Source organism: Trachemys scripta, chromosome 3 (genome assembly GCF_013100865.1).
Source record: "Trachemys scripta elegans isolate TJP31775 chromosome 3, CAS_Tse_1.0, whole genome shotgun sequence".
Taxonomy (NCBI): domain Eukaryota; kingdom Metazoa; phylum Chordata; order Testudines; family Emydidae; genus Trachemys; species Trachemys scripta.
Genome location: NC_048300.1, coordinates 139,937,678 through 139,955,744, shown reverse-complemented (window position 1 = coordinate 139,955,744; position 18,067 = coordinate 139,937,678). Strand labels below are relative to the sequence as shown.

At 38.1% G+C, this 18,067-nt stretch overlaps 1 protein-coding gene across 6 annotated transcripts in view; it reads right to left on the bottom strand.

The window, feature by feature from the left end:
- CEP162 (centrosomal protein 162) overlaps positions 1-18,067 on the bottom strand; it is a 79,239-nt gene that overhangs the window by 55,873 nt on the left and 5,299 nt on the right. For all 6 annotated transcript variants that reach the window (XR_004645190.1, XM_034766099.1, XM_034766105.1 and 3 more), the window contains exons 2-5: positions 16,024-16,133; positions 9,748-9,886; positions 1,879-2,031; positions 1,349-1,535 (exon numbers count right to left, since the gene is read on the bottom strand). Coding sequence is in view for 5 of the 6 variants with exons in the window: in XM_034766099.1 (XP_034621990.1) it covers positions 1,349-1,535; positions 1,879-2,031; positions 9,748-9,886; positions 16,024-16,083 (539 nt within the window). In the remaining variant the exon portion in view is untranslated. The remainder of the gene's footprint in view (positions 1-1,348; positions 1,536-1,878; positions 2,032-9,747; positions 9,887-16,023; positions 16,134-18,067) is intronic.

Sequence of the window (18,067 nt, the reverse complement as noted above, 5' to 3'; positions counted from 1 at the left end):
TGTTTTTTTTAATTTGTATTAAAAAGCTTCCTGCCTCACACTAGTAATTGTAATAATATGTGCAAACTGATCTAATCATTGATATTCGATTTTACATTCTACTTGTGTAAGTGTTGCTACAGCTGTCCACACAGCTAAAACTCTCACCCCCAAGCCTCTTCACTCTTGTTTATTGCAACCACCTCCTCTCTGGCTTCCTTCACACCCACATAGGCATGTTTGTTTTGAGGGGCTATCATCGTTATTTTTGCTTCTTGTTTTGACTTTGCCATGTTCCACCCTTTGAGTTCCTCTCTTGGCTCCCTTCAAAGTTAAGAATGTTGTCCTCACTTTTAAAGCTTTTCAGAACTCTACCTCTCCTTCCTTATCTGCTCTTATATTTTAAGAAGTTTCTTTTTCAATCTCTAAGCAAACCCAATTATGCCAGCCTTGACAGCCCATTTGTCTACTTCTCCCACAGTTTCACACTGCCTCTTACACATGGAATGACCTCCCAGATCTAGTCTTGGAAGTCACTACTTCAAATCCCTCCCCAAGCCCCACTTCTAATGTGATTTCTATAGGAATATGTTAAAAGAAAATGGCTAAGTGGAAGGTTAGTATGGATTACCAATATCTTAATTTACACGGTATAGTTAAGAAAAAAAATTAAATAACTTGTAACTATCAAGTTGTGTACAGGTCTGTGTAACTATCACTATGACTCTCCTCATTCTCTCCTTTTGCTAATCTCATTTGTATCCTGCCCTAGGTTTTTGGGGTACATTTGCACTTTGAGCTGAGGAGACATACCCATTCTAGCTCTTATCAGAGTAGGACACTAAAAGTAGAGCATGATGGCAGCAACATGACTGGCAGGAGGGCAACATCCCGATTACATTTACATGCTATGGTCTCAGATGTATTTGGATGACTAGCCCCACCCACCAGTCATGCGGCCATGACCACACCTTTTAACATGCTAGCTTGATCGCAGCTACCATGTGTCTTCTTGAGCTGGGAATCACACCCTCTGAGTAATGACCACATCATTTTGTATATTCATAACGTACCTAGTACAATGATGCCCTGATCGTGATTTGGGCTTCTGAGCACCATCGTATATATACACACACACACCGCTACCTCGATATAACGCGACCCGATATAACACGATTTCGGATATAACACAGTAAAGCAGTGTTCCGGGGTGGCGGGGCTGTGCACTCCGGTGGATCAAAGCAAGCTCAATATAACACGGTAAGATTTTTTGGCTCTCGAGGACAGCATTATATTGAGGTAGAAGTGTATATATTTATTAAAAGTAATGTAGTAATTTCAGCGTAGAGTCCCCCCCCACACACATTACCAGGCAAATGCTGCTAGTAATATAGAATCATTTGAGTCCAGCTCTTTGTTTAATCTTGAATAATCAATGGTATATGAAGCTCCTTTTTCAAGTTTAGCAAAGAATCTCTCTTTTTCTTCTTGTTCTTCCAAAGTATCCAATCCAGCTCCCAAAATACTTTGATTGGGTCCAGAAGCCACAACTGAATCTAAATTTAAAAACATATGACAATCTAATTACAATAATACAATCTCAGTACATGGAATAATCATAGAAGTTTAATTATAATAAAAGACAGTCACATACAGTGCTAATGGTATTAAAGAAATAATAAATAGTGTACTGGATCCTGCAACTGATTCCATGCAGATAGACCCCTATGCAGAGTTAGTTGCAGGATCAGGGACAAGAACAATGTTTTAAGGTAACAGTTTCACCAATTCTCACCACTTGTGTTTATTTTTAGAAAAATATATTCTTTATTAATAATAACTTGGCCAACAATTTGCTAATAATCTGATTAAATGGTTTCTCTCTCTGTTATTTCTTACCATCAGGTTCCAGGCTGTCTCTGCTTAAGGATATAGAAACATCATCATTTTTTTGGAGCTGCATTTTTCCTGTGTGAGCTTCCTCATCCACCTCCATAATAGGGTGGGAATCCTTTTGTGACTTGAGAAAGCTTCCATTTGTCCCTAGCATTCCTAGAAAAGACAGTTTTGTACACAATAGAGATGAATTACAAATGACAATTTGTATTGCATGGTTAAGTCTTGCAGTTACCTTTTTAGAATGAGTGCAGTTTATATACTTTATCACAGTAGCAAAAATGTTCAACTTGTTTACGTTCCTGAGCTCCTATTAAAGTGTGTGACTCAGCCCTCTGCATGTCTTGTTTAGCTTAGCTACTCTCTGCTTTACAATTTTTTTATTTTCACAAGTCATGTTTTTAACACCAGCCTGGGATTCTGCTTAGGTGAACATCATATGTTATGAAATACATAGGGTGTATTTTGTAACCTTTTCACAAGAGCATTCATGGAAGCCAATTATATCCAGAAGTGTTATAAAGAGATTAATATTTAGTTGTAAATATAGTTGGTAGCCCAGAGAAAATGTAGCTTTTTATTTGTTTTTTATTTTTATTTATTTATATTATATAAAAATAAAAATAAAAACAGCACCTATTGCTTTAGCAGCAACTTACATTATTTAAAATCAACAAATTTCATTTAATTAAAAAACTACAATAAAAGAACATTCAGGTTGCAACTAAGTACTCAAAAGTCAGGAAAGAAGAAAGTTAAGGATGAACATGCACATTTTATGTATTACAATAGCCTTTAATTAAATTATCACACACTAATTTTCAAGTAATACACTATATCATACTTCCCCTTCCACACACAAAACCTTATATACATGTCTGAATCTTAAAATATTTCTTTGTTGTATGTTTACATTTATGTCCTTGTCCCAGCAGTCCAGTATGTTTGACAGATTTTTATAGGAATTCTCTTCTCTCTAAACCACTTATTCTCATATATTTTTCCTTTGGAGACAAATTGAGCTCTGACTAATAACTTATTGCTAGGGTTGCCAACTGTCTAATCACACAAACCCAAACACCCCTGCCCCGCCCCCTCCCCAAGACCCTGCTCCACCCCTTCTCTGAGGCCGTGCCCCTGCTCACTCCAGCTCCCCCCTACCTCTGTCGCTTGCTCTCCCCCACCCACTTTCACCAGGGTGGTACAGAGGGTTGGGGTGCAGAACGGGATGCAGGCTCTGGGCTGGGGCTGAGGGGTTTGGCATGTGGGAGGGTGCTCCAGGCTGAGCCTGGGGCAGGGGTGTGGGAGGTGGTGCGGGCTCTGGGAGGGAGTTTGGGTGTGGGAGGAGGCAGAGGGTTGGTGTTGAATAAATAAATAAATATTACTAAATAAATATTACAAAGTCAGATGGAAGGAGGTTGACAAATAACTCAAGCTCCTAGTTTCATACACATTCCTTTAGACCACAGGGGATTCTGCTGCTGGTACTAGAGAAGGACCCTATTTATCAGATCTTCGGTTTCCCACCATGTTCAGAGTACATCCAGACCAGTCTGGACTCACCCTAAGAGCACAGATCCTGCATTTAAACATGTGAGTGGTCCCAGTGATTTCAATGGGACTTGCTTAAGTGCTTTGGTGGACCATAGATTCATAGATTCTAGGACTGGAAGGGACCTCGAGAGATCATCGAGTCCAGTCCCCTGCCCTCATGGCAGGACCAAATACTGTCTAGACCATCCCTGATGGACATTTATCTAACCTACTCTTAAATATCTCCAGAGATGGAGATTCCACAACCTCCCTAGGCAATTTATTCCAGTGTTTAAACCACCCTGACAGTTAGGAACTTTTTCCTAATGTCCAACCTAGACCTCCCTTGCTGCAGTTTAAGCCTATTGCTTCTTGTTCTATCCTTAGAGGCTAAGGTGAACAAGTTTTCTCCCTCCTCCTTATGACACCCTTTTAAATACCTGAAAACTGCTATCATGTCCCCTCTCAGTCTTCTCTTTTCCAAACTAAACAAACCCAATTCTTTCAGCCTTCCTTCATAGGTCATGTTCTCAAGACCTTTAATCATTCTTGTTGCTCTTCTCTGGACCCTTTCCAATTTCTCCACATCTTTCTTGAAATGCGGTGACCAGAACCTAAGAAACTTGTTATTTGTTTGTTGTTGAACTGAGCTATTCAAGCAAGTGCAGTTCCGTTCTAGGTGATCACTTAGGCCCTGATCTTGCCAATGCCAACTCATGCAAATGTTCTGCAAATCTCACAATATTTGGTGTTTTTCTTAAACCCCCAGCACCTGGAATCACGTAATTACACAAAACTACAAGATTTCATTTAAAAATAATGTTTCTATCCATCATGGTTGCAGAGAAAAAACTGAATACATGAACCCTAAAGGCTTAAAATCGTGAGAAAAATAGAAGACCCCATAATTTATGATTTTTTAAAATCTCATGATTTGGGGGGGGTTGACATAAGCTTTGTGAATGCTTACCAATACTGCAGCTCTGTATTGAGAGCCACAGAGAACCCCCATTGAAATGGGGACCTGCCTACTTGATTCTCAATGCAGGACAGGAGTTTAATAAACTTAAACAACCAATAAGAAAAGAGGATTTCACATGCACTGTATGTAATTTTCAGAGCCTCATAACAAGGCCAAATCAAAATCAATTTCCTTTGGAACAATGCAATGAACTACTTCTCAACAAGGGCTATTTTCATGCTGAATTACAGCTTTTAAATTTCAGCTGTTTTTGGCATTAGGCCATATCCAAAAAGGTTGCATTATTTAATTTAATTTAATTTTATTTTATAACTGGACAAGAAATTTTCAATTAACAATTTTTTTTTTAAAGTCACCTACAGAATAGGAAATAGAGTAAGTATGTTACCATCACAACTGTCTGGAATGTCGGAAGCGGCATTTCTTTCTTCATTTAAATATGCATCTTTCCTGGCCTTATGAAATGTTTCCAGTATACCGTATTTAGCCAATGTCTTGTTGCAAGATGCACTGGAAAAAGGTTTTGCAGAAACGACTAAGCTCACACACAACATTCATGAATATTTAGGTATAATGTAACAGGGAGTAAAGAGAAAAATAAATCAGGAGAATTTAAGTTACAACACTGGAAAAAAAACAAACACCTGATTATTTCTTGCAGGTTGAACTATATCAATTTTATAGCTGCTACCAAAACTATAAAGTTACAGTACAGCAGCCATAGTAATTGTTGCTTGTGGAGATTTATATATACTATTTTCTTTTTTTAATGGATTCAGCTGTTACTTACAAGGTATCTCATCTCATACAAAAGTTTTATTCTAGCATGAATGGAAGGGTATGTCAGACTATCTGTCTGAAGATAACAAATACTAATGTAGCTATGCCAACAATAAAGCAAGTTTTGTAATACCAGTTTTCAAAGAAAACATCTGGATCTGTTGAAGCAACATAACAGTGAAAAAGCAGTGATAAAAAGTAGTAATAGCCTTGATATTTCAATATCTTGATTATAAGAGTTGCACACCTACAACTCACCTAAAATCTCATAGGAATTTATTTAAAGCCCAGTGAAGACAATGAGAGACTTTCTGTTGACTTTGATGGGCCTTGGTTCTGGTCAACAAGTGAATCAGTGGCAACACTGGAAATTGAACCAGACCTTTATTCCTAGGCTAAAAGAGATGACAGTATCCCTTTCATTATATCAACTAACAAACAAGACATCCCTTTACAACTTCATTTTCTTTTTTAATTTAAAAAAATATATACCTCATTTCCCATGCCCCCAAATTTTGCCATTGTAGCTTGAGAAATTTCTTCAGTTTTTAGTGCTTTCATCTCCCAGACCAAGATGCTTTACAGTTCATCATACGGGTCTGAGGTTGATTAAACACAGAACAGCACACTCATTTATGAAGCTAGACATGTAATAGAAGGGAGATTTCCTGTAGAACTGAGGAGCCATTTTTGCTAGTATAACTGTGTCTACACTAATGGGCTGTACTACTTTAATTGTCATTATAATCAAAACAGTACATCTTTTTAGTGTAGACAAGGACTTAGCCTATTACTTGCCAATTACTCACTGCCATTATTATTTACGCACAAATGCCATGGCCCATCCATCGTTAGTTGCAGCGATGAGAGCAACAAGTCGTCCTTGGGACTCCTCTTAGGGTGACAAACCCTATGCTGCACCATGCATAGGTCTGTGCCTAAAGATGCAATCTATACCTTAGAAATAAACTGCTTGATTCTTCTTCAGTCGTCTGTTGCAGTTGCACCAGCATAAAACTACTGTAATGGCACTATTCATGGGATAACTTAACACACAACATGAGTAAAGGGGACAGTAGTAGGCCCATAAAAATATGTAGAATATCGGCTGGATTAGAATCTCTGAACTGATGCAAATATATTATATTCATTTTACATATAGCTAGACACTGATACATACACAAGTTCTTCCAATGATTTCTATGCCAGTGGTTTTTCCATATTTGGCCAAACTATTAAATATATTCGAATGAAAAATGACATTGTTACCGAATTACACTATTGCAACATTATAAAGTCTACAGTTCCTCTACTTATTTTTGGCAATGCAAATGATATAAAAGGCAGCTTGGTTTCATGAGTACGTTGTGATTAACTGGAAAAATAAGGTAAGGAAATTCTATTGGAAATATAAAAGTAGCACCAAACTGACGTTAACAAATATTAGAAAACTTGGTTACATCAAGTACCAGATTGGAAAATTCAATGAGGCATCTTCTGTTCATTATCTCCAGCTATTTCAGCATTATTTTCCATTACTTTCTTCTCTTTGTCCAGTTTCACAAATCTTATCTGAGGATCTTGAGAAACAAGATAGACAGCAAGAATAGACATGCAAGCTGGACACAGAGTAGACAGGAATTCTTATCATGCTCTTTGATTCATCACTAATATTGTAAAAAGAACTAGAAGGCTTATGTAATTAATGAGGATCAAATGCATCCAAGATGGGGGGGGGGGAGAGAAGAGAGAACAGCCCAAAGGAATAAAGGCAGTTTCTTAATCTACCAAACATGAAAGTCAACAGCTAGAAACATACTCCACAAATCAATTCAACCTTAGCATAAAGCCAAAGGAAGTTGAGATCAAATGTAAAATATGCAGACACTACAAGTTTTTTTCCATTATTTTCTTTTCAGCCAACTGAACAGCAATCAGTGGAAACCACTGTATTTTCTAGTTTATTAATTAAAATAGAAAACCAATTGAATTGCTTATTATTGATTCTAAACTCAATGTCAGGGCCTTTCCATGATGAGAGGGCTAGGAAAAGATAATCAGACTAGAGATTTATACTACATGATAGTCTTTCTGTCATCTAACACTCATACAGATTTTCATATGAGTTTGTTTGCTTCACATTGACAAAATACTTTTGTCAATCACTTTTGAAAGAAATAATGCAATTAGCAGAGTGCATAAAGCACTATTTAGCTTAATGCTGCAGATCTCATGCAGGTACCTCCTATAGCCTTTAACAAGAGTGGTGTCTGCAAATGAACTGCAAGATCAGGCCTAAGGGAACACAAAGCCCTGCAGAATTTCATGGAACATTAGGCTTAGACCTCACAAATGAAATTCAAAATTTATTCCCACGTTTGTTACCTCTGAAGCAATATCATTTAATTTTTAGCAATGCTAACCGTTACTTTGTTCCTTATGCTGCACATTAATAAGTGTACATCTGACTTGCAAAACAAAGAAACTACTGGTAGGTCACTTGTTCAACTTATGCCTTGCAGCAATTTAGTACTGCAACATTGTTCAGCCACTGCTCAGTTGCATAATATGACCATGTATTGGAGAACCTATATGAGAATATAGGCCTGGATCCTTGGATCTTGCTGAACTACACTTGACAAAGGACCCAAGAATGGGTAGGGAAGAAAGATGGCTGTAGGTCACCTCTGTGCTCCCTGATTCCCACAGATAATGGGGCCAGTTCAGTCTCCAGTGCAAACTAGAGCAACCTCAGCCTTTAACTTCTGCTGTCTTATAGTGCCCATTGCTCTAAACATGGTCCCGTACTCAGAGAGTGATCACAGAGAGACAGATGCATGGAAGATTCTGTACTAGCAAAACTGGTCTAGATTACCTACTATTTTCCAGCTTTTAAGCGAAGATCTGCTCTTAAAAGTGACCCTAAAATTGTTTGGTGGGGCTCCAGATTTATTGTATCTCAATGCATTGCAGATCAAATCTGCTTGGTTTATAAAGATTTTTTTTTCCTGCCTGCCTTGCAACCTGGGCTTTAAGATTGCATCTACTCTAGACAACCAAACTGTTCTTAGCTGAACCAGTGTGATAGAATTGGTTTAAGCAGAAATGGCTCAGTACGTCCATACTAACTGCTGGCTTGTGCTGTTCAACATCATTTGGTTGCACTGTTCTCTGAGTACCTATCCCACAGTTCCCCATGCAGCTCCCAGTAGTGGCTTCAGAAAATTTTCAAAAGGCTTTGTGGTTACCTCAAGGACACCAAAAGGAATTGTAAGAGAAGAGGTCAAACTTTAATAACCCCTTGAGAAATTATCAGCTAACACTCTTTCAAAGCGATTTTTGCAAAAAGATTTGCCAGGTGGAATGCTCAGTTTGCACTCCTTGCTCAGCAAGAAAGTTCTCTCTCAGAGCTTTTGAAAAGCTATTGGGAAACATCTGAGATAGGAGTTTTCCAGTAAAACCTGTGAAAAGCCAGAGACCAAGATAAGCAACTTGTAGAACTCATCAGACAACTGCCAGACACTTGCTGAGTTCAGGTCTGCATGTTGTATTTGTGGATTAAGTGAATATGTAGTAGTTGGGTCTGGACGATGACCACCATCAATGCGATGGAGTCATTCTTAAAGCCTGAGATGATCAGCGGCATCTGCATAACTTCCAGGGGATACTTCTGGAACTTTCTGCTGAGCTCACCCTTATATTGCTGCAATGGATTATGAGAATAAGAGCCACCATTCACTGTGCAAAAGTGAGTGGCAATCACCCTGTGAAAGCTGGCTCCCTACATAGTTAGTTAGTTAGTTACTGGTCACGGGGGAACCAGACTGAGTCAGGAAGGTGAGGTGGAGGTTTGCAACCAATATATATTTTCTTGTAGGAGGATGCGATCAACGTAGTTACTGCAGGAGAGATCATCAGACCCGCCAAGTCCATAGGTTTTACCAATATACTACAGGTCCTTGAAAAACCTCCACCTGATTGAAGATGGGAGAATGGTAGCATGTTTTTGCTTTTGTTGTGGATTTTTTCCTGCACTTTCCCCACCCCACCATATGAAAAGCTGCAAGTATAATTATCGTGAATACAGATCTCTTATCGTTTCAAAATTATTGAAGTTTTTTTCTCTCTCCATTTTTTAAAATGGAGATCTACAGGTATTGAGTAAGAAAGAAATTAGGCATTATTAATGACATTGTGACCCCTTTTAATATTTGTACACTACATTTTCTAATAAATTATCTTTTTCTGATTCAGAATTTATTCATCTGATATAAGGGTATCTCAATATTTTATTAACTTCAAGCTAACCATAAAAGTAAACAGTATAATACATATAGCTTACTCTCTTGAATTTTCTTTCCAATGAAGATTTGAATAAAAAAAGTTTAATGAATTCATTTCATTTTTTATTCTGCATTACTTGTTAGTGTGCTACAAAAATTGTAAACAGTTTTGAACTACACTCACATTACCAACTTTCCTCAGGATACAAAAAATATATATGAAAGAAAGGAAGATCTTGACTGACACACTGTGGCAAAAAGAACTGAAGTTATACAGAAATGCACACTATTTACCGCCATCATCAGAATCATCCTCGGATATCCACCATGGCACAGGATCTTTCTTCTTCAATTCCTTTCTCCTGGGCTGTCCCAGTGTCTCAAGAATGGTAGATTTTTTCTTTGAATTTTCAAATGAATCATCTGAAAGAGACTGAATCAGAAAGATACAGAATTAAAAATAGTTCTGTGTACATTTTGATGTGATTTAGAATCACAGAAATGTAGGACTAGATCGGACCTCGGGATGTCATCTAGTGCAGCCCCTTGTGGTGAGGCAGGACCCTGTGTACCTAGACCATCCCCCTGGCAGGTGCCTGTCTAACTTGTTCTTAAAAACCTCCAATGATTGGGATAGTTTAGTTTAATTATCATCATGGGTATGAGGAAAAACTTTCTAACCTAAATCTCCCTTGCTATAAACCCATTACTTCTTGTCCTACCTTCAATGGACACAGAACAATTGATCACTGTCCTCTATATAACAGCCTTTAACATATTTGAAGACTTATCAGATCATCAGTCTTCTTTTCTCAAGACTAAACATACCCAGTTTTTTTTAACCTTTCCTTAAAGGTCACAGGTTTTCTAAACCTTTTATCATTTTTTATGCTCTCCTCTGGATTCTCTCCTGTTTCTCCACATCTTTCTTAAAATGTGGTACCCAAAACTGGACATAGTACTGCAGCGGAGGTCTCAGCATTCTGAGAGTAGAGCAGGACAACTACCTCCTGTGTTTTACACACAACACTCCCAGAATTAATACATCCCAGAATGATATTAGCCCTTTCCACAACTGTATCACATTGTTGACTCGTTCAATTTTTGATCCACTATAACCCCCAGATGCGTTTCAGTCGTATTGCCACCTAGCCAGTTATTCCCCATTTTGTAGTTGTGCATTTGACTTTTTTCTTCTTCCTAATTGGAGTTCTTTGCACTTCCCTCTATTGAATTCCATTTTGTTGAATTCAGACCAATTCTTCAGGTTGTCAAGGTCATTTTGAATTCTAGTCCTGTCCTCCAAAGTGCTAGAAACCCCCACCCCCAACTTGGGGTCATAAGCAATTTTATGAGCACACTCTCCATTCCATTATCCAAGTCATACATGAAAATACTGAATAGTACTGGACCCTGGACAGACCCCTGCCAGGTCCCACTAGATACATGCCCGGTCCCTCCCAGTTTGACAGCAAACCATTGATAACTACTCTGAGTAGAGTCTTTTAGTTGTGCACCCACCTTATAGTAATTTCATCTAAACCATATTTTCAGTTTCCTTAATGAGAATGTCATGTGGGACTGTGTCAAAAGCCTTATTAAAAATCAAGATATATCATGTCTATGGCCTCCTCCCTATTCACTAGGCCAGTAACTCTGTCAAAGAAGGAAATTAGGTTGCTTTGGCATGATTTGTGTTTGACAAATCCATGATGGCTGTTACTTATAACCTTACTCTACTCTGGGTATTTACAAATTTAGTTACTTTTAAATTTTTTCTGGATTTAGATTATAATTTTAATTGAGGATCAGACTATTATAAAAAGGGCATAATGAAACATTTCCATTGTGTTTTCAACATAACTGAAAATGAATCCATGATCTTTTGATAGAGTTGTCCAGGAGCCTCTCTTGATTCCACACAGTCCTCCCTTTTTGGCTTTTCATATTTGTAGCATAAAGTTGTACAAGAGAACAATAACTATACTAGGATATGGAGTAATACTTTGTACTATATTTCTAGCACTGATGTTTAATTGATGACAGTTGGTTCTGCAAAAATTATCTGATCAGCAGCATACATTTTCAATTTAATAATGTACTGAGATTTTTATTTTATTTTTGTGACAGTGTAAGAACCTACATATAGTAATTATTTTAAATAAAAAACTTGGGCCAAATCCTGATCACATCCCTCCGGATCACAGAGCACAGAAGGTGATGTATAGTTTGGCCTGACTTTGTACCCTGAGCAGCATTGTTAAAGTCCCAAAGGTAAGTCATTCCCCAGCCCCCACCCTCTGAAATAACCACTGAAGCCTTCCTCACCTCTCTGATAGTGGGCAGAATTCAGAACTCCACTCTGTGCTTTCCATGCTCTTGGGAATTAAATCAGTATGCCTGAGCAGTTCCTCCCTGACTATCAAGTTGGTGTCAATGCACAACTAACAGCTAGCCATAGGGATTCGGACTGGAAGGTCCAATTCAGAGCCAGTCAGACCACTGGAGCAAAGTTCTAAACTCCAGCTAACTGAGATAACTGGGAAGGAGTGGGGAGAGGAAAGACCCACAGCCAGTCTACCAGGTCACAAGGCTGTGTTGAAGTAGAGACCTGACCCATTCCCACAGAGCCAACTTCTGCTCCTTTCCTCCGACTCCCAGGACAGCTCTGGGGGAGTTATGGCAGAAACAGGGTCACAGTGAACTTTTCAGATTCTGAGTGGGGGAAGAAAGAATGGCAGGAGGTATAGGAAGCCTCACATATCCATATACCCACCAGAACCTCATTTGCATGAATTTCTCTTATCACTGCCACCCTCAATACACTCCCAATCAGTTGATTCAGTGCAGTGTGGATTTTATGTGCTACTTCATAGTCTCATAGGATGAACTAAACCAATAATGTTTTTTAAAAATTCATTAAAACGAACTTAAGCTAAATGCAAAAAAAAAAAAAAAAAAGTTACAGCAATGTTAAGTTTATACAGTTGTAAGAGTCAGCAAAGACCAGACAGAAATGCAAGAGGCGGGGGTTCCCGCAGCTGTGACGGACACTACCGTATATTCTATGCCTATTTTTCTCTCCTAACTGTGTAAGTTAACACTGCGTATTATTTCTTATATTGTTAAATATACAAGGATGCGTCACATGGGTAAATTAATACCATTATAGAAATCTTAATTTTTATATTTATATTTCTGGACTTCTGGTCATTTTAACAGTGCAGCCTTTATACTAGAATCAACAAAGTTTTGTGTACTTAATAAGTATGAAGCCAAGGGGCAGTTAGCATTATTATAATTATCACAAGGTCCACCCATATATTAAGATCTAAATGAGCTGAGAATATCAGAAATCAAACGTGAATGGTCTCCAATTAAGTGAAGAAACCTCCCTTTCTGAATCAATATCTCTTTTCAGCTGCCCATGATTATCACTGTAGAGCAGCAAAAAGTCAAGCTATGACTCTTTAGAGCTCCACTTGCAGTTGTCTTGAAGCCTTAAGCAAAGCAACTGGCGTGCTGAGCATGGGAACACTCTCCATATTGTGTGACACACAAAAATCTTGGTAAGGATCACTGATATAGCTCAAGTCAGTTTTCTCAATGTGCAGGGAGAGGCTTGACAGGAACTAGGGATGAGGTGGATGAGGGAAGCATATTGAGGAGGAAAACTCTGTGGGGGAATGGAAGGAGGCAGGACTTGGACGCAGAAGTGTATGGGGCAACCTACCCTGTTTATAGGAGGCTATGAGACTGAAAACAAGTTTCTACAGTAGGACATGAAGAATGAATATAACTGTGCAGAGGAACTTGCACAGGGAACTGAACAGTATGGGGGAAAGTGACAATATATGCAAGAGAATACATATATAACCACTGGTAGCAATCCATTTGAATAACTACAATTTCTTTAAAAATTTTGAAAAATCTCCCCAAAAGGCTTCACTGATAGCCAGTTAAAGCTGCTCAAGGGCATGCAACACCATAATAAAAAAGTCAGGAAATCACAAATTTAGTGCTCACACAACCCTTGCAATTATGATTTTGCCTTCTCAATATTCTTTCACTCAGCATATATGCCTCTGCCTCCCGACAAAACAGTCAGCCTTAACTCCAGCCGCAACCATCAGCTTCTGAAAAAGCAAAACCAAACCACCGTACTTCTTCAGTAAAACACAGAATCATAGAATCGTAGGACTGGAAGGCACTCAAGGCAGGGCTAAGTATTATCTAGACAATCCCTGACAGGTGTTTGTCTAACTTGCTCTTAAAGATCTTGAATGATGGAGATTCCACGACTTCCTTAGACAATTTATTCCAGTGCTTAACCACTCTGACAGGAAGTTTTTTCTAATGTCCAACTTAAACTGCTCTTGCTGCAATTTAAGTCCATTGCGTCTTGTCCTATCCTCAGAGGTTAAGGAGAACAATTTTTCTCACCCCTCCTTGTAACAATCTTTTATGTGCTTGAAAACTGTTATCAGAGTCTTCTCTTCTCCAGACTAAACCCAATTATTTTCAATCTTCCCTCATAGGTCATGTTTTCCAGACCTTTAATAATTTTTGTTGCTCTTCTCTGGACTTTCTTCAATTTGTCCACATCTTTCCTGAAATGTGGTACCCAGAACTGGACACAATACTCCAAGTTGAGACGTAAATAACATGGAGTAGAGTGGAAGAATTAGTTCTCATGTCTTCCTTACAACACTCCTGCTAATACATCCCAGAACGATGTTTGTTTGTTTTCCCATCATCTCCGTAACAGAACACTACTAAAAACATCAGTGTAGTAACTATTTATTCATACTGTTGTCAGAAACAGCAGAATTTGGCCTTTAAAGCTGATGCAGTACCTTAAGTTCAAAAATGCCATTTTGGTTTCCCAATTTCTCTATACAATGCTGTTCAATCCCTAGGGCTGTAGGGATTCCCCCTAGCTGCATACTCCAGGCAGGGATAGAAACCAGCCTCTGAAAATCAAAAGCTTCAGAGCTACCAAGCAGAAGGAGCCTCCTGACTAGTGCAACTCTACCATGTAGTTTAATTACTTACATGAACATTTAAAATATTAACATATTATATATCATTTTACTTGGTGCCCACTGTCTTACATCACATACGCCCCATGCACCATGGCTGCAGAAAAGGGCCTGACTAAGTAAGTGTGGCTCACATCATGCTCTTATGTACACCACACTAAAATGTCAATAAACCACAGAGGGAGTTCCAAAGTCACAATCCCTGAATCCAGCCACCAGAGATCAACCCTAATTGCACCCCAGTAGATCTCAATTACCAAAAAAGGCAATAGGGAAAAATGTAGACAATCTCTAAGGTAGCCACATCCAGACCATTCAAGGCCTTAATTAGGGTAAACAAAAGATTGAACTATAAACTGGAAGACACTGGAGAGCAACAGTAAAATGAGCTCACAGTCTTCCCTGCTTAAAAGGCAGGAAAAAACATTTTCCATTAGTCAAAGCTTCCAAGTGTCCTTCAAGAGTGCTCAACACATACAATAGTAGTGAAGTAGAAGAGAAAAATGAATGGAAACTGTAGCAAGATCTGCATCAGAAAGAAGAGACCACAATTGCTTGGCTAGCCAAAGAACACTCAGAGCTGCTAACCAGAAGCAATGATGGATCTAGTAAAATACTGAGAAATTATGAATTGCTTTGACAATAGACAGGCATACCTCAACAAACAGAGCATACAACCCCTGCCAAATCCTCCAGAGGCTTCCCCACTACTAATGAGCATCATTTCCATCTTATCTAGACTGACCCTAAGACAATTTGTTCTCATTCATATGCTTGGAAAGTAATAGACTACATAATATAGCTCCAGTGAAAGAAATGCAGAGCTGGAGATTTATGGTGTTTTGATTTGTCAGAACCAGAAGCCTGGAAAATCTGGATACTTTTGGCTAGATGTGACCCTTCGCTAAACACTGGGCATCATCAGTGATAAAACCCTTCAGCCTAAAGCTTTCAAACCACTATAGTTGGCTCCCCTTTTGTTAGGTTTATTTTATAGCAATGAATTTTATTAGAATTTAGAGCAGCTTTTAAGTGAAATTATATATTTAAAAATAATATAGGAAAAATACCGGATGAAAGAAGTTTTAAATACAAATTGCCATTTTATACACATATGGAAGAGTTACTATTGGTCTCGTTCCATGTATTTTAAGTCAAGCAGATCAATTTTAAACATCTGCTACTAGTGCTGAGTATGGCTCTTAAATTTAATACCTTGAATAATGTAATCACAATTAATCATCTCACGTAGCAATTGAGCTTTCTAAGGACCCAATCCACCAAAAACATGCACACAGGCTTAAAATTAAGCACAAAAATATCCCATTGACTTCACTGGCACTACTTGCATGTTTTAAGTTAAGCAGGTCTGTAAGTCTTTGTGCGATCACTACCTAAGAGAATTATTTAATATAATATAGCCGTGTCATGTCTCTCCTGCTCTACCACACCCAACTATCAGTGTTTCCACATTTTAATGGAGTAAAAAAAGATATGTAATCAATTTCATAGTAAAATGTAAACATACCTCTTTCAGAAACTGTTCAAACTGCTCATCTAGTTCTGCTTTTGAAAACCGATGAGCCATAGTCAGCAGCTCAAACTTAACTTCCAAAACAGTTCAATTACTGGAAAATACTAAAATTAAAAATAAAAATGCAGTTAATGAGGCAGTGCTTTTGAAATCATAAACAGCCTGGTGATTTCCTACTAGCTTTTCATGCAGGAAATATTAAAAGTTGTCTACCAAGTCTAAACTATACCACGTTTCCCCAAAATACTGTATTTACTGCAAAGGTCCAAGCACCACATCTGAATTGCCTAGATTCCCTAGAACCATAGACTTAAATACCAACAGGACTGATTTAGCCCTTAAACCGTGTGAGGTTAATAAATAGGAATTTCTTCTCATCCTTCATATTCCTCTTCAAAATGTAGCTCTTCCACCAACGTTCTCAGGAAGGAAATGTTTCATTTATAACGAAAGGGGAGAAAAACACCGTAAACTCAGATTGCATCTATACCATGTATACTTGCACAGTGTTTGATGTATTTTAATTGCTGTCTATGTTTGTTTTCCAAACTATGAACACTCCGGGGCAGGGAGACTTTCTTTATAGTGTGTCCAGCACTGAGCACACTGCTAGAGCATAACAAATAAATAGTGATTTAATCCGTGGAAGTCTTTCAGGTTAGCTCTTAAAGACAGAAATTCTGTCCATTCTGCATTCACACTGAAAAGTCAGTAGTGCTTTTTGTGAATGGAGGATTTGTGTTGGTTTTTGAGAGCAAATATTCCCCAGCCTCTCAATATCATGCAGCTTTTAGATATCACCCTGCAGACTCAAAGTGGCTGTTTTACAGTGGTGTCATACATAGTTTTGAAGTACTCTGGGATCCTTCAGAATGAGAAGTGATATAATAAATTCAAAATAGATTAAGGGTTTGCAGATAAGGTTTTACTATTAAATACGAACTTTTTCAAGTATAGATCCTTTTCAGAACATAGAACTGTTACCTAACTAGTAAACTGATCTTGACAGGCGAGTTCTGATAACTGTTTCCTGCTTTAACTCTTACTTCATCCAAAGACTACCCAACACTTTGGCAGTACTAAAGAAAATTACTGCAAAGACTGCCCAGTCTTTGAATTAAATAAGATAGCCTTATGTAAGCACTTGGAAAGAGTCTTAAAAAAAACACAGTAAGAGGATTAAGAATGTTACCTCTCATGACACACATAATCCAGTACGATTTTATATTTTTACAACAAAGAGTCTTGTGAGCTGTGACATTTTAATGTTACTACCTATGCCAACTGCTTAAGCAAGCGGAGAATATTTATTTGCAAGCTTGATAAGAAAAAATAAGTCCTGATCTTCTTACATTTTACTGTAGTTTCCTGTGCATTACATACATATATACGCACACGTTTCTTATAAATATTTACACTGCATCTTATACAATTTCATCTGATATTTGATTTTTCAAAAAGTTTTTTTTTAAATCAGTTGACATCCATTTGCCCACAGGTAATGCCAGTTATTAACTAAAATCAAGCATACGCTTCCTTAAAAGACTTTAGGCAAATTTCTCCCTTAATAAGAAATAACCTTATATTTATGACTTTAATGTAGAAGGATCCCAAAGCGCTTTGCACACAATATATACACACACAAAATCAAAAAATGCAGCCATTTCTGGACTGGAGGATGGTTGCCTGGCAGCACACTGCATCATTGCAGGAAGGGGAAACTTTGGCTAGAGGATTGTTAAAAACCTTCTTCTCATGGCAAATGCCATAATATTTCTAATATCTCATATTAAAGAAACGAAGAGTACACTTCATGGAACTCAAGTTTATCTTCCCAGGAATGATGGAAAACTGACTTAACCCTGTTGGGATTTGAAGCTGTGATCACAGAATCATAGAATATTAGGGTTAGAAGAGACCTCAGGAGATCATCTAAGAACATAAGAACGGCCGTACCGGGTCAGACGAAAGGTCCATCTAGCCCAGTATCCTGTCTACCGACAGTGGCCAATGCCAGGTGCCCCAGAGGGAGTGGACC